Consider the following 22,483-nt stretch of genomic DNA (forward strand, 5'->3'; position numbering starts at 1 on the left):
TTTTATTGGTGACATATTAAAACTACAACATGGATATTATTTATAGAGATAGACTTTGGTGTGTTCTGGCTGATCTCCTCTTTCTTTCCCAACACTGTTCTTCTGTTCCAAACAATTAAAAACAGACAAAATACTCATCCAGACATGGATGAGTTCAGCTGGTTATGGCTGAGCCTTTGCTTCAGAAACCATTTCTGTGTTTAGTCCTGTCCTGTAAGCAGTCACACAGGGCATCGCTTTCACAGATGGCTTTGTGAAATAGATCTGATTGTTAGATGAAAAACTCCAATCTAGCTCTGTTGGATCATTGTTAGAATCCAATCTGCTAATAAATGTGTGTCTTTCATGCTGATCTAAAACCACAATTATGAGCTTAGGAGCCAAAATAACAGGGCTTGATTTGGGGGCTGTTATAATCTACTGTCAGGTATTTCTTTCAGTGGAATGAAATAACGCTATGATCTCAGCTAATCTCTGTCCCCTTTTTCCCATCATGTGCCCAAATATTTATACAGTACAAAACAGTATCACGTTATTGTTCATTAAATCTTTGCGGATTCTTTCAACTGCTCATTTTACCATTTGGTTGTTGCTTGTCTTTCGTTGCCTGAGTCACTTTATTGACTAAGGTTTTCTCATTACTTGAGCTGGGGGGGTGGGAGTGAATCATTTTTATTACAGAAGAGAGAAAAGCAGCTGAGAGGAGTGTTGACTGCAATCCTTCATCTCTTTGTCTGGAAAGTTTATAGATGAATATGGAGAATAAGGCAACGTGTGGACAGACACCTCCCAACCAGCTCATGTTGTCAGACAATAATAAAATGATTATCTTCCTCACATGTTCACCTCCCTTGTATCTGAACGAGGAAGCGAAAACTGTTATTAACTATTATTACCTTAGTGAACATGCCCTTATCATGCACATCATCGAATCTGCTGATGTCAATTGAAGATCTGTTAGCTGTGCTCTCAGTCTGTCTTTGCTTAATCAGTGTCAAGTATGGAGCTCAAACAATTAGCCAATTAGTCTGTCATCGGAATATTTACTGCCAGCAATCTTGATCATCGTTTAATCACATCATTACCTGATCAAATGTGAGAATTTGCTCCTTTATTTATTCTCGCCATTTGCCTTTAGCATCACAAGACATTAATAACCTTTATCTTAAGCTTCACTATATTGTGTAACACAATATAACTGTTTATCTGTTTATGTCACAAAAATATCTGTATTCAGATTCATACTGAAGTAGTCAAATAATAAAATATGGTTTGTATTTAAACCTTATCTTCACCTTTTATTTAAAAACTGAAGGTTCTGTATATACTGGACAAACAAATTGAAAAACTAAATTTTGAAAAGCTCTTTTGGCCATTTTGATGCACGCTTGAGACGGCTCCTAATACCAGGCTTCATTAGAATAATGAGGTAAAAATAACATCTGAATAGTGAACCTATGACTACACTTCTGTGTTTTAGCCTCTAGCCTGTCATGGAAAGCTGTGGCGGTTTGGTTGGACTACTTTGATACTGAATGAACAGTCTGATCAATTATGAGCCAAAATCAGAAGCTGTAAGAAGTAGGGTTGCAACAATTAACATGCCAGTTATGTATGAAATTAATCAAGTCATTGTTTGGTCTATAAAACATTGAAAAATGCTCTTCAAATATGTCCTTTGTACAACACAATATGATGTCACTAAAGGTCTCCTTTTGTTCCTGCTACAGTTTAAACCCCAAACTGTTTTATGGTTAGGGAGTTCAGTTTGTAGCAGGGTGTGTATGACATTTTTGAGTGTGTTTTGGGAGGATATTACTGCAAAAACTCATCTCTGTTCATATAAGGTAAAGTCCAGTCAGATGTGGGTGTTTCAGTGACGCTACTTGAAGCTGTTTTTAAAACACAGTCCCCTGTTTTAGTCAAAATGTAAGAGTGTGAACTAGAATGTAATGAGCTGCTCCAGTTAAAACGTTTAAGAGGGATCATGTTGAGTCACTAAGAAGAGAACAAGGGAGCGTGAGAGCCATATGAAAGATGCTGGTTTCTTACCCCATACTTGCATTGCCGTGAGGAGGCTCCATACTGGAAGCGGCACTGCTCGTCTGCATCGTACACCTGCCCCGGGGCCACTGTTGGGTACAGGAAGTCTCGTTTCAGAGGTTCATTGTCCAGACACGTCCCCCGACCTGAGCTGTCAAGAAAACAAACCTACAATAGGATTGTTTCTTACATAAATTAACCTTTCTGCACTGGCAGAGTTAGAAATGCCAAGATTGGGTGATTAAAGTCCCCCCTTCTTGTCCCTTTTTGGCTCGTGTAGTTTGACTCATTTAACTACCATTGTAGGAAGGTTGTCAATGATCCAAAATCACATGTAACTAATGCTGAGATAACACATCAACACCCCCTCATCAAAGGGAGTGTTGAAGCACAAGCAGAGACATTTTACCAAGGCGAAGAGGGCAGGCTGATCTGACACCAACCCTTTTTGATTATATGGCTCTGTGCTCCACTATTCTGTATATCTCTACTTATTCTGAGTCCATAGTGAAGCCAATAAAGTGACAGAGCATAAAAAGGAAGAGAAAAATCTGGAGTGAGCTATGGGTCATATGTCCAGGTCTAGGATTATGTTTAGTCTCTTTTGTCAGATAGAAATATGTGCATTCATACAGATCTCACACATGGCGCTTAGTGTTCTAGTAGCTAAAGAATAAAAATACACCAGCCAAGAAGCACAGAGAGTTTGTTTTGCTGAAGCAACTGCTGAACTCTGTATTGTTGTATAGATGTTATTCTGTGAGGACCAACACTCAAATCAACATTTGGTGTTATTCTGAACTAAGATTTCCCACATTGTCTGATAACCCCAGTGACAGGACATGGTGTCTCTCAGCTACACCCCCCTCCATGACCCTCTGCTGCCTACAGCCTCCTGTTGTTATTCCAGCTTCTCCACCCTGTGTTGTCAAAGTACGGTCTGTAAATCAGCCCCGCCTGCCGCCTAGCCAAGGTTAGAAGGGTTTTTCCAGCCAGTAGTCATGTCAAACAGCCATGGAGGAGCTCTGGGCAGCTAAAAGTCTGAACCAGCAGCTGTCAGAGTGAAGAGGTGGCGTCTTTAGCACAGAGAGAGTGGGACAAAGAAAGAGCAACAACCAGGGTTAACATGGGTTTGGCTGTTTGACATGGAGAGGGTTAAAAGCAGCCAGAGGACTCAGACTGGATCCAAATGTGGCCTTCTTCCTTCTGGATGTGTTAGTATCTAAAGCTAACCTGTTTGTTTTGGTAGCATTAGCCAGCTAGCATGATCAGGATTTTAACTTTGTGTTGAGTTAGTTTGGGAGTAACTGGACCTTTGTGTAACATCAATGCTTTGTGTCACATCAGCAGTAACCAGAGCGTTCTACTGGACTGACACGTTTACTGTTAGCCAGCTAACACTAGCTTCAGACTGGAGGCTGAGTATTGTACAGTTTGTCCCAACCAGGCATCTATAGTTCACTAGGATGTGATGGAAGGGGCAAAAAGCGGTTAGGAGAGGCTTTTGGTGTCAGTTTGTTTTGACTCTAGGCTGAAAAAAACTAGGCAGAGTAGCTTTAAACAGCACGAATGCACAATTAAATTTATAAACTTAATTTTTATTGTTGTTTTGTGATTCTGGAAGATTTAATGAAAACATAAATTTTAATTGTTAAACGATGGAGATTTGTCTAAATATCTCTTTCATATATGTAGTTTTTAATATTATTTAACAAATAAAAAGGAGACATGCTGTTTGTTTTCACCCCAGAGAGGCAAATAAAAGTACCTTCCTTCCATTTGTCCCTGCGCTTCCCTCTCATGTCTTTCTTCCTCTTGATTCTGTCTATTTTTGAGTACTTGGAATTTATTTATCAGGATGTGTGTGCGGTGCTTGTTCTCATGGTGTTATGCTGTCTGTTCCCTATTGCTGCTGAAACACTGAAATGTCCCCATTGAGGGATCAATAAAGTACTGTACCTACCTACCTACCTACCTCTCTCCATCCTCTGTTTTCAGGTACTGGATGGAATAATCATGAGAGAGAGCCTCTGAGGCACCCAGGGTCCCTGTGCACTATGTGCAAGCCTCACTATTTATTGGTTTGAAGAGACAAAATATTCAAAGTTTAAATATCTATATATACAGCTTCTAAGCTGTTATCTTACAATGTTGCAAAAGCTTCTTGACCGCTGAATTCAGCCAAATTCATTATGCTGAGTGGAAATATCCTCTACTAAGTGATGCCTGAATTCTGGCACCAGTCGTTCATGGAGATGTTAACCACCTTGACTGGATCCAACCAGTGGTGTGATGGCAGACTGATTAAATCAGACTAGCCTAACAGTTATCATAAGGCACAAGTCTCAAATCAAATTTATTAGAGCATGTGGTGTCTAAGTGTTTAATATACTCAAACTGAGCAGCTTTCAACATTTATAACAACCTGACAGTTCTGACATGGGAGAACTGAAATGAACTGAGTGCCTTCATCAACCATTATTAAAAAAAACCCAAACAATGCACTGCTTATTGCAAAAGCAAGACAGTGAATCTAGGCCAACACCGCATCCAAAGTTGTTTACTTGGCACGAGAAGCATGTGTGATGCCCAAACCTCTGACTGAGAGAGAGAAAGGGAGGATAATCAGAGTTTAGACAGGAAGCTTTTGTAAGAAACATAAAAACTAAAAGCAATAAAACTAAAACTAAACAGCAAAACTCCAGCAACAGACCGATACAAGTGGAGGTACAATAAACTAAGCAAGAAGTGATTCTGCTTAAAGTGAGGGTTTGGTGTTTTGTGTGTTACAGCACAGCTTTGGCCTCTTCAGATACTCAAGCCACAAATGGAGCATCCCAGAATTGGCTCTTTGTGTCTCAGCTGGAAGCTGGCATGTAACACTGTCATTGCAATCAGGGAACCAAACCTGTTGTAGCAGAAAAAGGATATTTAAGTAAATCTGGCTCCTGCTCGATTACAGTATGAGCCTCTTTCAGACAGTGATGCAGCCTGTGTTAAAGTCAGTAGAAGTGTCCTGATATGAACCTTCTGAACCTATTTTTGCCATCTTTCCTGTTCTCCTTCAGTTTAAACAGTCTGCTTTATACCCTATGAACGCTTGCACTGATATGGTGAAGGCGTTACATATCCAACAAACATGAATCAACATTAGCAAGCATTTGACCATCAAGCAGTCCATAATTCATTCACCTTTTAGCATTGTGTTATGTCTCCACCAGCCAGCCATAAGGGCTCTTTAGAAGCTACATGCGCTACTGGCTTGTCTGTGCTGTTTGGTGTTGGGCAGGTATGCAATCAATTTATCAGAGCTTTTTTGCTCAGCACAGCTGTCTCCTGCATCTGGAAACAATGCTGATAACCACTGAGAATGAACCAATATAGTGTAGTTGCAAAACCTAAACTTGTCTAGAACGGAGAGGAACTACAGAGTCAGTGATAAGTCTGTGGATTTGTCACTACAAGTGACCCCTTTCTTGTGCAGGGCTCTCCTGGAGTCAGCTAAAGAGTTTAAAGCCAAAAGAGCGAACACCTAGTCTAAATATATGATCACCCAAGAATACAAAATTGTTGATAAAATTGTGGATACAGGAATAAGATAGTAAGTAAAATGGGGAGTTTCAGATATTGCACATAGTGTAATTGTTTATGGTCTTCTACTTAGAAGGGTAATGAAGGGTTATTGCACAGGTTTTTCACATTTTGTATTTGCCTTCAGTCTTACTGCGGCAGGAAAAAGCTGTTGTAAAATCCCCTTTCACCTTATACACCATATTTTCTGGCACAGTTAATGTAAAAATGATTGATTTGAGCAGCTTTAACAACACAATGACTCACCCAGAGCAGAACAGGACATGTTAATTCTGTTGCTGTTGTATAATTTTGGTCTTGGAACAACTGTGCACTAGTTCTACAGTCAATGTGGCTCTTTGCTGTAGTTTAAAAACATCATAACATTGCTGCAAGCAAACAGTTTCAGAGTGTAGTGAAGGAATCCCTCACTCTCTGATGGTTAAAGAAGAGCAGCAACATGTTTCATCTGAGAGAACAATCCTGACCACTTTCTGATTGTTATAGCTGTTTCCCAGAGAAGGGGCATAATGCACTTCTCTAATTCACTTCTGAGCTCGGTCGATGAAGCGGTGTCAGTGATCAGCAGCCAGCAGCCTCACTGAGATCTATTAAAGATACTGTGTGAGGCCAGGCTGTTCATTGTTTAATCTCACACTCAGAGATGTTGTCCTGAATCCAACTGTTGTCCCCATTAGTGTCAGGAAAGGTTGAATTTAGCTTCACTTCTTCTAAAAACAGCTCCCATTCAGTGTGTGTATGTTGTGCATAAGCCTTTACAGGTGTGTGATTTAATTACAGCACTCTATAAACAGCTCTAGCTGTGTGTAACGCTCTTGTCTAAGGATGTCTGGGCTGGTGTTACTGTGCCAATGTGGCTATAAGACAAGATAAAGTATTTAGAAATCATTCTGATTGTTTGGTGAATGGTGACAGTTTTCATTTTGTGCACCTCTCACAGTTTCACACTCACTAAAACTGCGCTTCTTCCTTAGTGTTGCTTTCATTGCCGTGTCCAATAATGCATGGTTCACACAGCATTTTTCAGAGCAGACGATTGATTTAGGGTGTGTCTGCATCTATTTACGGCTAAAGGTGGTAGTGGAAAAGAAGCTTGTGCACCTAATTCAACGATGATTGAGATTTTAAAGAAAAGAACCAGGCGTATGTGTTTTTTATAAATCGGATGAAAACAATGCATACGCTCACTTCTGTCTTCGTGCATCCACACGGTTTTAGCCATTAATCTGCACAAAAATGTATGCATCTGGTTCCAGATGTTTTGTTTGACCAATCTCAGCACTAGAAAGCCATGAAACCTTTTTTTTTTTTTACCATGTCAATATGGCGGTCCCTTATTCTGCTTTACTCTCTAATTTATTTGTGTGCTCTAGGTTTTTGTTCTCTGTGCACAAGCAGTGCAGCAGTGGTTGAAGGCAGCTGGCCTACACCACCAGCGACCACATAAGCTCTAGCATGACTCGCCGTGTGGTGTGAGGATCCAAGAGTGGAAGGCACCCAGTTATCGTACACAGCCACAAGGAGGTCTGGCAGGAGTCTCAGTGATGAAGCAGATGTGAATTAGTGGCGAGGGACCTGCATACAAGACCGCCTAGCGGGTCACCACGAAGGCCAGCCAGTGGCGAGACATTTGCAAGCGAGTAGGAAAACAGGGATGCACTTTTTTTCTCTACGGCACACACAGAGGCAAAGTCCAAGCACACTCAGACAGCCCCAGAGCGAGCAACCATCATCCACTTACTCGAGAAAGCTGGTGATGTAGTCTTTACTGCAGACAGACCAGGAGAAAGGGTTGGTGTTGGCTGTTATGTGTGCGGCCATCAGTTTGGCTGTCTCGTGGCCTTTGGTACCGCAGGAATTCCCAATTCCATCATGGTTCATCCCAAAACTGAAGCACAGAAAATAAAAACTGGAATTAATGCAGTTAGGAATAATGGTCTGACCTCCAGTTAACTACACAGTGTAGATAGGAGTGGATAGTCCAGGCTGCTGACTGGAGGTCATCTCCCTCTGTGGATCTGGCTGTAAAGATCCAGCTCTGTGGCTCTGAAACAGCTGTGTGGAAGAGAGCCAAGGGTCAAGGGTCAAACCCTGTCTGGAACTGGATAGGAACAAAAAGTTTTAATCACCACTTTGCCTGTCAATCACCAGCAGCAGGTCTGAGCAGGTCATGAGGGAGCATCACCACCGACCCGGAGTGAAGCCCTTTAAATCAGTCGCTGCACCAGAAAACGGAGAGAGACCCAAACAACTGCTTGTTATCAAAGTTATTCGAGAAGCTTTATTTTGCATTGAGGGCTCAAAATAAATCATTTTATAAAGTCAATAATTCATCTTTTAAAAAACCGTATCTGTCTGGATAGTATTTGCCAGTAAATCTCCTGTCACAGCAGGATATCAGTGCTGCCTTTACCTTACAGTGTAGAAGCACAAATCAGGCCTAATGTACATACCAAACCCAACCACATCACACAGTCTGAACCTGTTTTTCTAAGGCGGCATTTATGACATTTTACCCTACTCTAGAAATAAATCACCCCAGTTAAAAACCCTGCTGCACTGTGGGTTTTTTAATGTCCTCTAGAAGCAGAGACTATTTTTACAACTGCCCCACAACAGAAGCAGACATGAGACATAGTAAAGGAAATGGCCATCTTGCTGAGGTCTCTCGAGAGGGATACGTAGACTAATAGATCATCATTATTGTGCTTTATATTCAGGAAGAAAGAGCCAGAGGTATGTGGACACTGACATTTGCATGAGGACATATGTGGAGGTACAGTTCAAGACGTCTGCTGGGGGGGTGGGTAGCTACATGTAGGTCTGGAGAACCCAAGTAATAAGTCATATCAGAGCAGTTATTAGAGCACACAGCCATGAAGGTGACAAAAAGTTTTAAGATGTAGCAAACATAGGAATCCTGTTTGCAAGAGTCAGAACTGAGTCCGGAATCTGACCAATGAAGACTTGTGACCAGTCATGTGAGGTTTTTTACATTTACACTGAAAAACTGCTTTTCTTTTCATGTAGCTAAGAAAGTTCCCTTTTGTATAGCGCCACCTGGAGTTTGCTTGAGCACAAGACCCTTGTAATGTGTCCACAGCCAGTCTAACGGCTATATGAAGCTATGCTAAGGATGTTTAGCACATATAACGTTTACTATGTTTACCACTGTATTTAGCACGATATAAAAAATACAGTTGAGGTAATATAATAATAACCTGAAAATATTCACATTTGAGAAACTGAAACCAGTGGATTTTGGAATTTCTGACAGTAATTCAAAGCAGGTTTGGTAAAATAACCTGCTTTGGTGTCTTCTTTGAGAGGTGGGGGCCTTTAACATATCTGTGCCCAGGGACCCCACTGTGTCATAATCCGTCCATGGTCCCACCACTGCTATTTGCATCAGAAAGTAATGACAAATTTTAGATTTTATACTAGGACTCACTTGTGGCCGATCTCGTGTGCAATGGTGAAAGCAGAACCGAGGCCGATGTCTTCATTGATGCTGCAGCTCCTCTCCGGTTCACACATTCCAGCCACCGAGGCCAAGCCTAGAAACAAAGACACACACACACCAGACAAACTGACAAATATAGGGTGAAGCATTCTGAAGAGTCATGGTCATAAAGTGGGGATTGCACACATATCGCATGTTCACCGTGGTGCTGACAGACAGTCTGAGCAAGTCGCCACTATAGATTCACCAGTGGAAGTTAGGCTGAGCATCACCTACTGGAGCACTTTTTATTGCTTACAAACTACAGCAACTGCTGGAAAATGTCTAGACAAGAGTTAGATTTATACATTTCAGTTCTTGTAACAACAGATCAAGTAGAACATGACCTAAGGAAGGGAACATAAGAACCCCCTGAAAAACAGTGCGCTCCACCTGGAACCTGTCAGAAAATATAGATGTTTTTGTCATTTTAAAAACTGGAGAACAACAGAGTGCGGAGAGACACAGAGAAAGGGAACGGAGAGGGTGTTTAAAGTTAAAACCGCTCCAAAATCCAGGTGTCCTTTTTTGCTAAAGCCTGACAGGTCAGATAGGAAGACTGGAGGCAGTTCTTCCCAGATTACATCTACAGGTGAGTGGAGAGTGGATCATATGACAGTGCAAAGCAGGTGTGTGTGTGTGTTGGGGGTTGTGCATTAATGCGTGTGAGGCAAAGAACATTTTAATTATATTGTTGTAAAGAGGCAGAGCTATAAAAATGCCTCACTTCACTTAATTTACAAAACACATGACTCACTTAGGTACATTTTTGTTTCATTTGAGATATTTCTAGATTTCTGCATGCTCTCCAACACAAGTGAAGAGAGCGGTATTTCCTTTGTGCACCTAAAAAGGTTCCACAGCACAGATATCCCTGGATTATAATACTAATCCATCCATATTTAGCATAAATTTTAACAAAATTTATAGGAAATTGGCAAAAAAAGATGTCAATTAACCTGCGTTTACTTCCACTACTGAGTGTGAGGTGTCAAGAGGAGAGTCAATAAAGCAACCATGTGGAAAATCTGATGGGAATATGACATTTATTTGTTTCAGATGTTAATGAGAGGACTGTTACAGTCTCCACAGAGATCTGTTGCTATTTGTCATTTTGCAAACTTGATAATGGTGAACATTGCACACTTGCATCTACACTTTGGCTTAAATCACCTTTTGATGGTCAGTGCTGCTTCAGACCTTCCTGCATAGATTGCATGAACTGTTAAAGTGCTAAAAGTGGCATGGCTTTTGTATCCTCTTCACTAAGAGGCCAAACAAGAATAGACTCGCAAATCAGGAGGCCACTGACACCATTACTGCAGGGAGAGAGGGAGCCTGAAGGTGAAGAAAGAAGGAGAGAGGGAGGGAAAGGAAGGGAGGCTACTCTACGATTAGTTTAAGAATGTGTGTGTGTTAGAGAGAGTAAAGTGTGTGTGTCTGTGTGTGGGTCATGGGTGAGCGCAAACACACACATCGCATTGCAAGTTGTTTTCTTAACACCAGGGAGGACTGTGTATTATCTCCAGGCTCGTGATTACTCCGTGACCCTTAAGGCCACAGATCTGACCTGGGAGCATGATCCCCGAGAGGAGAGGGAAGGGAGGTGAGGTGCAGAGGGGGAGGATGGAGTGAGACAGTGAGGAAGCTAAGCAGATGCCAGGGCAATTAAAGCGACCGGGGAATGTGACGAATGCGGTCAGTCTGTCAAACCACCCCTGAAGTCACAATATTACCTCCAAGATATACTGTGGTGCCTGCGGGGCCTTTACAAAGATAAGATGGGGAGAGAAGAAGGGCTGGGAGGTAAGAGGTTTGGGGTTGGATGGGGGGCCGAGGGGGAGTGTGTGTCTTTCTGCCACTGCTTGCTGTCCTTTTCCAAACCCAATACTGCTACAACCAGCATTATCACCCACTCTGTCTCCTCTCCTGCATTCTCTAACACTCCCTGTAATTGTCCTTTTCCCCTTCCATTTTCCTTTCAACTCCTCCTCTCCTTCTCTATCTCCCCCCACCTAAGTCTCCCTCCTCAGCTTTCCAACACATACCTTTTCCTTTCTCTCTCTGGTCCCTGGTGGAAGTGTAAACACCTTAAACAAACCGAGGTGAGAAGCGGAGGAGGTGACCATGGCTGTCCAGGTTCAGGGCTCCTGGCCTTAGCTAACAGACTAGAGACACTGAGGAGCTATAATAACACACATGAAAACATCCCTCACCCTTTTCAAAGATGCAGTGACACCCTGAACTTATCTAGACGTTACCTGGAGGAGCTGTATGTGCAAATGCCCAAGTCATTTGGCCCGGACATTAAACAGATTTTACCCTGTTGGCTCCTGAATACAAAGCCCGTGTAACGTCCGAGTGAACCCGTGTGTGAATACATATTGTCTGGAGTATTCACACCAAGCTAGTGGGTGTGTTGATGACTTTACATCATGTAACTGATGCAAAACCAGTAGAATACAAGCATCTGTTGGTGAAGAAAAACAGACATTTACACAAAGACACCATGATGAGATTCAGGGACTTCTGTTGTTAAGGGCAATGCTGAAATCGCCTGACAAATTCAAAGAACGGCAAGAGACTCATCAAATTACAAACCAGCTACGTGACCGCGTCATGTCCTGCCTTGTGTGCTACATATGTGAAAACAGCTACAGCCACAGTCTGGTGTTCTTCTAAAGGAGCCTGTGAGGGTTGCTCAATAAGGTTTGTCTGAGGGCAAAGGTGAAAATAAAAACCTCTCCAGAGGAAGACTTAAATCCTAAACCTGAGAATCATATAGTCACCTGCAGCTAAAATGACCAATTAGGCAAGAAAATACATGTTAGCATAAGCTTTACTCTTTTTAACCCACTCACCTAAGGTACCACAGGGTTTGTTCTTGTAGGTGCAGATATCGTACCTGCAAAAAAAGGGAAATATAAATAAACATTTAAATTGATTCTACATTTTTTTACAGTATTTTCCTCGACATTCTTTCAGTGTTTAGTGGGATATAACCTCAATAGCATCTAATGAAGTCATGAAAACACCTGGTTCATTCATCCATCTATAGCCTGAGCCTTTTGCAAAATGCCACCCAGCAACACGCGGAGGTCAGACATAAATATGATTTAAGTGAAATGCTTCGGTCGTGCTGTGTCACTGCTGTTAACTCACATACAATCCAACAGAGCGGAGAAAAACGAAGACGCAACATACATTTCAAATGAGCGATCCAGTCCTTCCTAAAGCTTTCAATCTCTTAAAACCAAGGGCACAGCTAATTTAATTTCTTTCTGCCTCCCTCCCTTCTTTTCTCTCACCACAAGCTCCTCTTCCCTCCTTCACAGTGGAGCGGCTCCAACCCGCTGAGGTACAATCATGACCTCGTTTAGGAAGGAAGCCTATTTATTTTGATTTGTTTCCCTGATTTCGTGACAGGCCACATTCCAAACAAGGCAGAATGCTATCCGACACAGAGACTGACGAAGAAGCAGCGGAGCTGTAGGTCACTTTTATGATGAGCAGAGACAGTGTCAGCCTCTTGTGAACCAGATTGTAACAACAGACCACGAAGGGCTCAGTCCCTGTGATAATATCACTATATTTGTCAAATTATACCTTCATTTATGTGTTTGGATGAATTACAAAGTTGGAATTGGCTTGATGTCTGATCTTTTTACTTTTAAAGTTTACATAAAAGCTTTTACATTATTTTTCACAAGTCTACTATCAGCAGCGTGAGCAACAACCAAAAGAAACATGTCTAAAGTACACGAATCTGCACTGGATCATTATTGTGGGTGTGTGAGCAAACTGTCTTCAGATATGAGCTTGAAACTTACCGGGTGATTAGGACAGCGTTGTCATGATGAGCCATCCCGTTTTCAGGAATACTATTGCCATCGCCGTGGTGAGACAGGATGGACTTCTGCCACTTACAGAAACTGTCCAGAGACTTGTCAGCATGGTGGTTAATCTCCAGGTTTGGCTGCAAAGACAACACAACACTGTATCGCGTCATGTCAAGTAGTGTCGTGTTGTCGTTTTGTGCCGTCATGTTTTTTGGATTATCATTATTATGATTAGTCTGGTATTGTATCATTTGTGTTGGATTTTAATGATCCAGGAACTTTTTTACGGATTCTCCACCATTGTGAGATAGGGCCAGCTTCAGTATGTTTGCTTCTAACGTCACACACAATGTTTGGACAAAAATTGCACAATAACATCCCCACAGTATCTACCACACACCAAAGTCTGGTCTGGATCCAAGTAATAATCCAGGTCTGCTGATCCAGAATGCTCACAGAAAACCGGCTGCTGTGAGACAAAGCTACAGACTCGCAACTACGGTCAGAACCTAGCTGACACTCTGCTGCCTCAGTAGGTGTCAACAGATCTGACATATCTTCAAAAGTTACTGAGCTACATCCTGAAGAAAACAGCCATTAGTGAAATATCATTTTTCTTGTATAACTTTCAAACTAATAATGATATCAGTGTGATTCCAAATGTTAGAGGTTGGTTTCATGGTCAAAGATTCATATTATGAAGGTCACACTGTCATGGGAATATTGCTTTTAGGTGCAATGGCATTATGGGAAACTCAGGTTTGTACTCTGAGTGCCGTCTAGTTCAGCATTGCATCTGTAGGGTGTCTTGTCATATTGTATCATTTTGTTTTGTATCATATCACGTCTTGAAGTATCATATCATACTGTGAAGTGGTTTGACATATTATTGTGTCGGATTGCGTCTTGTCCTATATGCGGTCCTGTATAACATTACCGTGCAACTTGAAAAGATCCTTTTCATGGTGAATATGTGTGCACTAATTAAAAGCAGCTGGAATATTGCTTAAGCAGTACATTACGTTCCCACAACCTTCCTGGTTTGATTACAGCCAGAGACCTTTGCTGCATGTCTCTCTCCCCTCCTCTCCTGTCTGTCTCTTCTGTCTACTGCCCACTGAAGACATAAATGCAGCAAATGACCCTAAACTTAATGCCATGCTTTCACAGTGCTAACCGGTGAGTGAGCAAGCCTGTAGAGTAGAACAATTATTGGGATGAATTATTTGGAGGAGTACTGTGCTAGGATCAGACGGAGGTTAAAGGACCCATTTTTTGAAAAGAACAATGTGTATTTGATTTAAAAGTAGATGCAGTTGTAGTAAAGGTAAAATAATTGATAGCAGGGAGACTTAGACAAGTCAAAGAGGGAGTAGAGCACAACAAGGACTTGCATAATAAGAAAAAGCTGGAGAAATGGAAGCAGTAGGACTAGCTGGGGAAGTTGTGTAGAGTCTGCAGAACACATCGACTTCCATTAATCATTATCCTACAGTAAACTATTATACCGCCAGCGGGGATGCAGAGCTGATTTCAGTTTGCCCGGTGAATAAATACAACACAGTACTGGACAACACATCACTGATTCACTTTCACCATGAATGTTGTTTTGTAAAGGTGTTTTCTGTTCAGTTTATCCAAAACATCTGATAGACAAGTACTTCTTCCTACTGGATCAAAGTGTGGCTCCACTTTACATGAAAACTTGCTTTTTGGACCCGATGCTACATGAAGACCCTTTAGAAAAAACAGATGCTAGGAAGACGCTCTGTTTCTCCCATCACACACACACGGTGCATGTAAAAACCCTCAATCAAGGCTCCCAGAGGGAAGATACCACAGCACATCTTTCATCTGAAGTGGCGGCCATATGGTGAATAGTCTCTGTTCTCTTTCCACTTCAGCCACGACAATCGCATAAAATACTGCAGCCCGCTCACGCCAAGCATATCAGTTTTATACTCACTACAGGTAAGAGTACACATACTATAAAAACAGGGCTCATGGTAATAAACAAGGTAATACTGCATTGACAGTTCAAAGTCAGTTAAATTAATTCTCAAGACAGTGACACAGAGAAGAGGTTTTCTTACCTGATCTTCAGTCAGAACAATCAGCCGGGTCACAATAATGTTCACAACATTTCCTAGACTGGCATCACGGTAAAGTTTGGCAACCTGACCTCCAGAAAAGAAGAAAAGACACAAAGTCAGACAAATTATGTCCATGTGTCACAGCACATGCGTATCCACTAAGAAGAAAATGTACATGCAAAAGTACAGCAGACAAACAATGTGACCAAAAAGTAGGATCAAACTTACAATATTCATTACAGACAAGATGTAGTGCTCAATGTCTTTGCGTCCGTGGTAACCGACCATCATTTTATCAGCGACCACCAGTGTCTCCACAAAGCGCTCAGTGCTGATGGAGCGCCTCTGCCGGTGGGTGCTGTTCGACTGCTCGCTCTCGTTGTGGGGGGCAGGGGAGGGTGTGCTAAACTGACAGGGTGCACTGTTTTTAATGAGGTCTATGAATGACAGGGAGAAAAAGGTTGTAGTGAATAAAGAAGTAACATTCGCATCACAATTAAGATGCATCATCTTTTTGAGAGAGCTGGTTGGCGTGTGATAGATGCACAGAGGGACTCTGCCCCTCTGAACCCTGCAGCTTAAGCCTTTGCTTTATAACCTGGGAAGAAGCTAGAAGATGGTACATGTCAGGGCATGTGAGTTTCCTGCCGATGACAGCCCTTGCTGTTTCTTATAAGACCTTGGCCCAAATACCTAAATATCCACCTGGTTCTCTTTCCAATTCGTCATGTCTCAACAGACAGAGTATTTGAGGGAACTGAGTTGTCTAAATTTTTAAATCTGAATGATTGTTGGTTCCATAAATAGGATTTGTGCCCCTGTAAAAGTCAGAACCAAGTGGCCTTTATGCACTGAAGGGCCTTTCATGAAAGCTGGAGCGAGCCTTTCTCTTACAGGTTGAAAGGTGTCCAGGCCAGGAGCAACTATAGCACACAAGAGGCCCCCAGAACCCGGCCCTAGAACCAAACCAGCACTTCCTCTAACCTGCTATGTATAGTTATTCATTTACGTCAGTCCCACCCACACAGAGTCCAACCCAAATGGAGGTTCACCAACCTGAAATGCCACAGCTGAACTCCTGGCTATGCTCTTGTGGTGAGGCAATGGCAGACATTTTATAAATAACATGTTGCTGCACTCCTTCCAGGTCCCATTCACTGGAGGTGGTGGAGGATATGTTCTGTAATGGCTCTATTAAATACTGTTCTTCCTCTGTTGTTATAACTCCGTGCTTGTTGGGAAAGAGGATCGGGAAAAGAAACATGTTACAAACACAAGCAAACACTGATACTAAATGAACAAATGAAGAAAAAGGCAGGAGGGAAAACCTACTGTTTCGTTTTGTTTGTTTGTTTTTACTGTTTTGTGTACTTCCACTCAGCTATTTTGAACTATACAGTACGCAAAGCAAATTTTACAGCTGGCATGAATGTATAGAAAGTCATAATGTAATAGTGAATAGAGAGCTGAAATGAAACAAAAAAATCCTATTGTACCGACACTAATAAGTAAAAACCCAGCTTTGGAACTGAGCCTTTCTCAGCAGCATGCCGTATGGCTCGCTCCACTTGTTTCAAAAGAGAATCCCAAGAGACATGCTTCATTTTTCAGAAAGCCCAAAGAACAAAGGGGAAAATGTTGAATGAGCGGTCGCACTGAGTTACAGAAGCTAGTGCAGCTGAAGCTCGACCCAACATGACATCAGGACTTGGGCTCTTTATTGAAGGATGTGATTAGATTTCCCCTGGGCAGCGCAAATTCTCTCAAAGATGTAACCATTCAAGTTTTTTAATTTGTGCGGGAAACTTGCATTAATGAATCTGTATCTGCATATATTTTTACTTATTTTGTCTCCTGCAAGCCTCCCAACTATGTGGACGGGCACTACTAAAGAGCTGGAGTGGCCCTTTAAATTGGCCTCTTCCTGATGGCCTCATGTTTTAGCACATACAATATATTAATCACTAGTCTGCAGTCAAATTAAAAACTCCAAACAATCAATTACAAGCCCAACATTAAAAACATTGTTCTCTGCTATTTAACACCCTCCATGGAGCAACAACTGAGAAGACTCAGAGTTTGCAGAAAGCTCTGACTTGGCTCTGTAAAACAATGAAAGTAATTAACCACACATGACATTAGCAAGCAGAAACATTTTCACGTTGGGGTTTTATTAGTATGTGATGCCAAGATCTGTCCAGACAGCTGATTGATGACATTGAAGTTCAGACCCAGCTTTGTCCATTTTTGGTGTTGTTAGAAAAAAGGGCAAACACTAATTCAATTTATGATACTCGGAGCAGGTCTTGCCAACACCTTTAGCTGCATGTTTTCTCAACATGATTCCATTTGCCAATAAGAAACAGGGCCTTCTTTTCCATCTTTAGAGTTATTCTGAAGCAAAACAGGTAACAAAATGTTCTGCCAATTCCTTGATGTGCAAAGAGAAAGTGGACAGTGACACAGTCTGTCAGTCAAAGCATGAAGACTGAAGGCTTGGACAGGATAATAAGATGTGATGCTAGGGCTGTTCAGTTTTGTTTTATAACAGAGCCTTGTAACTGTTAAACACAGTACTTTACAGATCACAAAAAGGATCAGCTAAAGGAACGTCTGTTATCATTTGAGGATAAAGTGTCAGATTTAATGCACAAATGGAAAGAAGAGGGTGTGACTTTTTCTACATGAGCATCATTTCACTCCAAGCTGCCTGTAGACCCAGTGTGCCAAGTGGGGAGAGGCCAAGACTCTGTTAGCAAACTACACTTTGTCTAATCCTCTGGCTGTGTCTCTGAGAGATTGGCTGGCACTAGCACAGCACAAGCTAGGTGTATATTCTGACCTTAGTATTAAGGTTCATTTGAGGTAAACAGTGTGGCTCAAAGGCCTAGTAGAGTGTGAGAGCTGGTCACAAAAGGCTGCTTTGTACTCACCAAGCCCTTGCAGTTGCTGACTGCCACTCTGGTCATGTTGTGCTGATTTTGCAAGAATCCAACATAGTGACAGTTATCTACCATGTTATGACGCCACTCCGGCCCTTCTTTGCCCCAGTACTCCACTGTAAAATGTTTCGACACCAGGTGGGGGTTGAGTGTCAGGTTTAAGTGAAAGTGCTTCCCATAGGCTGACAGACGGTAGAACAGCCGAGGCTCCGGAGGCTCTGGATCTAAGGCAGGCACTGGTCCCATTATGGGGTCCGCCGCACCCCGTCTCCTTCGGCCCGGCCGGTGGTGCTTCACAGTGTAGCTCAGGAACTCTCCGTTCTCATCCACCTGCACTGGGACAGTCAGCTGGTAGTGCTGCAGGTAGGACAGGAACTCCTCTTTTACAGGAGAAAGAAAAGAAGATGTTACAGTGAACATACTCTCGGTTACAACACAGGCTTTGCATCTTTCTGTCCACCTGTCTACATCGTACCTTGAGAGTTGTAGGAAAGTCTGTTGATGCTTTGAAACTCAGAAGCAGCCATCACCACCAGGCTCAGTGTCCAAGTCAGCGTCTTCCACAAAATTTCCATAATTCAGGGCAAGATGTGACATGGGGTTGGGGGCAGAGGGTGCTACAGAGAGGCTAAAAGCACACGATCGCTCCGATGCAACACCATAACAAGTCCATGGTTTGTCTCCTTCACGTAAATGTTCTCGTTGTGCTCCTCCGGGTTTCAGAGTTTTCCTGAAGGCGAGACCTTCCACATCTCACAGCTTAATCCATTAGACGGTCACTCTCAGGTGTAACTCCAAAGAGGAAGAGCTATACTGGGAACTTGTCCTGACCAATCCATCTGCATTCCTGTGGAGGAAGTCAGTGAGGGGCTGAATGATCTTTTGTTTCTTGGAATTATTGCTCAAGCATATTGCCATTTTGATTATTCTAATAACCAGTTCCAATTTTCTAAAGCAAAAATGCCACATACTCTTAGTTTCCAGCTTCTCAGTTGTGAGGATCTGCTGCTTTTCTGTATTTTTGAATATATTTGGACAAAACCAGAGATTTTAAAGATGTCTGGCTATTTGCTGCCATTTAGACCAAACAACAATGGGAATAAACATCTGGGTTGCAACTAAGAATTATGTTTATTAGTAATGAATCTACCAATGATTTTCTCAACTAACTGATTCATCCTTTTGAGTACTCTCCAGATTTCTTGACCTGAAATTGTTCAGTTGCCAACAAGCCATCAATAGGCAGCAAATCCTCACATTTGTGAAGCTGGATTTTGCTTTGAAAAAGGCTGGAACAATCCGCTATCAAAATAAATGTTCTGTCATCAAGCAGTACTGCAGCTTTAAAGAAATAGCCATTATTCCTGGCTCTAGTCTGTAGTAATGTAATTAAAACCCGATACAAAGTTCTTTAACACTGAGCAGGGTCCTGTCACTCAATATATCGTTTAACTTGAACATTTTATTTGACACTTAATTGGCAAATTGCCAGTAGCAGCACTAATTTAAGTTATGTTTCTGCGAAGTGACGCTGCGTTATTAATTGGATACTGATGTCCTTAAAACGCAAGATGAAGAGAACGAGACTATATGGTGCAATTGAAGCGTAACATCGGTAAGAAGGATGCATACATCTTCACGGTGCTGACTGGTCGACGTGAAATAATCTCAGCAGATCGTGGTTTTACTCGCTGCTTTTACGCACAGCATGTGCAAACTAGCTGACTATAAACACACCTCAGCGGATCCAAGCAAAAGAGGAGTGAACGGACTCCGGATGACCGCCTTTGGAAACGAGGTGCGTATTTCTTCAGCTCTAGAGCTCCAGCGGTCCAGACAGACAGCGCTACCTACTTGGCCGCTCTGACCCAGACAGTTGGCAGCCGGCCCGTGTGCACACACCGGTGCCTCAAATACAAGCCTGCAGGAGCGGCAACTCAAAATAAACCACGGCTTTCTTGCAAAAGGCGTGAACCACAAAAGGTTTTGTTAGTTTGAACAACCCGATGCGAAATACAAACGTAAAACTGTGCAAAATGTACACTCTGCAAGTGTAGATACAGTGCGTAAATGTTTCCAAAACTGCACTTTTTCCATGCAAATGCCATCAAGAAACCTTGCCTGAACTCTTGAAATCTGAGCAGAACAGGACAACTACTGGTTTGTAAGCACTGTCCCTGGGAGGGTTTAAATGCCCACTCGACAAAAACTGCCTGAAAGTTATCGTGCTATCCTCAACAGTCGAGGGTGTTAGGGAGATATTTACCACGCTCATCTTCATTGTCAGCTCCGGTCCAACTGTGCAGGGAGAGCTCAGGACAAAAGACTCTGAGGTTCCGCACACAGTCCTCCTCTGCTCTCCTATTTTCATCTCCTTTCGGACTCTGTCATCCTGTGAAACTGCAGTCTCCCCTTCAGACCAGCAGCAGTATCTCAGAGCAGACACTGTCACAAAGAAGGCAGCTTTTCAAAGGCTTTCTTGGATTCCCTCCAGCAGCAGAAGTGTCTACTTCTAGTCTATCTGGCGTCTTTATAATTTTATAACTTTGTGTTCTTGGTGGTGGTGGCTCAGAGCGGCCTTTAAAAAGTTAGCTGAGGTTGCAGAGGGTTTTCTGCCACCTCGCAAACCGCCACAGCAGACGTGCTTTGGAGCGGAGTGCATGCAAACACCAGCAGAGCTTTGGTTGGAGCTGCTCCTCCTCACTACAGACAGACACCGGGTATGTCCCAGTCCCGGACAGCTACATTTTGGCAGCTTTTTCATTGGGGAGGAGGGGTGGGAGTGACGTCAGTGCAGATGTGCCTCTTCCATCAGCTCTGCGCATGTCCGTCACTGGTGCCCCGAAATAACAGCTCTCGGGGCAATATTCGCCTAAATTTCACATCATGTACTTAATTAAAAGCATCAAAACCTCATTATAAAATACTCAGTGGCGGAAGAAGTGCTCAGATTATTTACTCAAGCAAGAGTATCAATACCAAAGTGTAAAAATACTCTATTACAAGTAAGAGTCCTGAATTCAAAATGTTACTTAAGTAAAACTACAAAAGTATTAGCACCGGAATGTACTTGAAGTACCGAAAGTAATAGCAGTCGTGGCACATTTCACGTTAATGTATGTTATATTAGGCTATTGGATTATAATTATTGATGTATTATTGTGTAGCTTGTAAGTTTTCCCACCAGGATCAATAAAGTTTGATGATTATACTGTACTTATTTGATTGTGTATCAAATACATGTAGTACAGTAAAAAGTACAAGATTTGCCTCTAAAATGTGGGAAAATCTGAATATGAAGCAGAAAACTGAAATGCTGTAAAATTGTAATTACAGTACTTGAGTAAATGTACTTGGTTACTTTCCACCACTGTTTCAAGTCCTGTACTTTGCTTGTGTAGTTTCTTTTCATGCAGCTTTATACTTCTGACAGCTGTAGTAAGCAGGACTCAGAAGATTAAGATTTAAATTAATGCATTAAACAACAGGATTTAATGCTCTGGTATAAATCACATGGTTAGAGCTTACATCTATCTTTAGTCTGTTGGAAACTGAGACTCATGCCTATTCCCGAGTTGCAGTTACAGCCACTCATTATGTAGGAGCCGGCATCATTAGAGTCAGGTTGTCATTACTCCTGACAGCCCGAGGAGGTGCAGCCAGTCTGTGGGACGCAGCGCCACCGTGTGTGTGCCAGGAGCATAGCAAGGGTGTGAAACTCGGGAATGTTCAGGTGCTTTTGTTTGATATTTGCAGAAGAAAAACATGGTTGTGTAGTCACTAAATTACAGTTAACTCTTAGACCTGTGTAATCTGCATTTTCAAGGTGAATCCAGCTCAGACTGCTCTGTTACTGTGAACCAGGTCAAGGTGTGTCAGCCGCACAGTTAATAATGTATATACACACACAATAAAAGTGTGTGTCTTACCACCTTTGGTTAGCGGCAGAAGCTGTATTATGATCCATTACTGTACTTCAGTAAAAGTTGAAATACCACTCTGTACAATTCCTTTGTTGCAAGCAAAAGTATGAAAGTACAATTAGCAAAATTGACTTTACTAGTATAAGTAGGCAGGCTAAATTGTTCTGTCTGGGTTATACCACTGGACAGTTAATGCTGATGCATTGTTATGTGAGCATAATTTTAATGTAGTTGGCAGAGATGGAGGTGATTCTGGCTGGTTTATATACTACTGGTGGTTTAGTTTACAGCAAAGCATCATATCAGGATGTCCCAATAGTTCCCTAAAAAGCCTCCAGTTAATCCAAAATGCTGCAGCCAGAGTACTGACAGGAACTAGCAAGAGAGATCATATCTCTCCCATATTAGCTTCTCTCCACTGGCTCCCTGTAAAATTCAGAATAGAATTTAAAATCCTTCTCCTAACATACAAAGCCCTTAATGACAAGGCTCCATCATATCTTAAAGACCTCATAGAGCCTTATCATCCTAACAGAGCACTTCACTCTCA

The 22,483-nt window shown here is 42.1% G+C and overlaps 1 protein-coding gene across 2 annotated transcripts in view; it reads right to left on the reverse strand.

The window, feature by feature from the left end:
• adamts6 (ADAM metallopeptidase with thrombospondin type 1 motif, 6) overlaps positions 1-20,799 on the reverse strand; it is a 52,968-nt gene extending 32,169 nt beyond the window's left edge. The window contains exons 1-11 of one of the 2 annotated variants that reach the window (XM_020613563.1): positions 20,277-20,799; positions 18,486-18,857; positions 18,002-18,390; positions 16,125-16,299; positions 15,297-15,505; positions 15,069-15,152; positions 12,967-13,112; positions 11,998-12,041; positions 9,086-9,191; positions 7,376-7,522; positions 2,053-2,194 (exon numbers count right to left, since the gene is read on the reverse strand). In XM_020613563.1, the coding sequence (XP_020469219.1) occupies positions 2,053-2,194; positions 7,376-7,522; positions 9,086-9,191; positions 11,998-12,041; positions 12,967-13,112; positions 15,069-15,152; positions 15,297-15,505; positions 16,125-16,299; positions 18,002-18,390; positions 18,486-18,585 (1,542 nt within the window). In that variant the 5' untranslated portion in view covers positions 18,586-18,857; positions 20,277-20,799. Of the gene's footprint in view, positions 1-2,052; positions 2,195-7,375; positions 7,523-9,085; positions 9,192-11,997; positions 12,042-12,966; positions 13,113-15,068; positions 15,153-15,296; positions 15,506-16,124; positions 16,300-18,001; positions 18,391-18,485; positions 18,858-19,747 lie in introns of both variants that reach the window. The other variant, XM_020613565.1, reaches the window with a different exon arrangement.
• Positions 20,800-22,483: the final 1,684 nt, after the last annotated feature.

Source organism: Monopterus albus, unplaced genomic scaffold, assembly GCF_001952655.1.
Source record: "Monopterus albus unplaced genomic scaffold, M_albus_1.0 scaffold135.1, whole genome shotgun sequence".
NCBI classification, from domain to species: domain Eukaryota; kingdom Metazoa; phylum Chordata; class Actinopteri; order Synbranchiformes; family Synbranchidae; genus Monopterus; species Monopterus albus.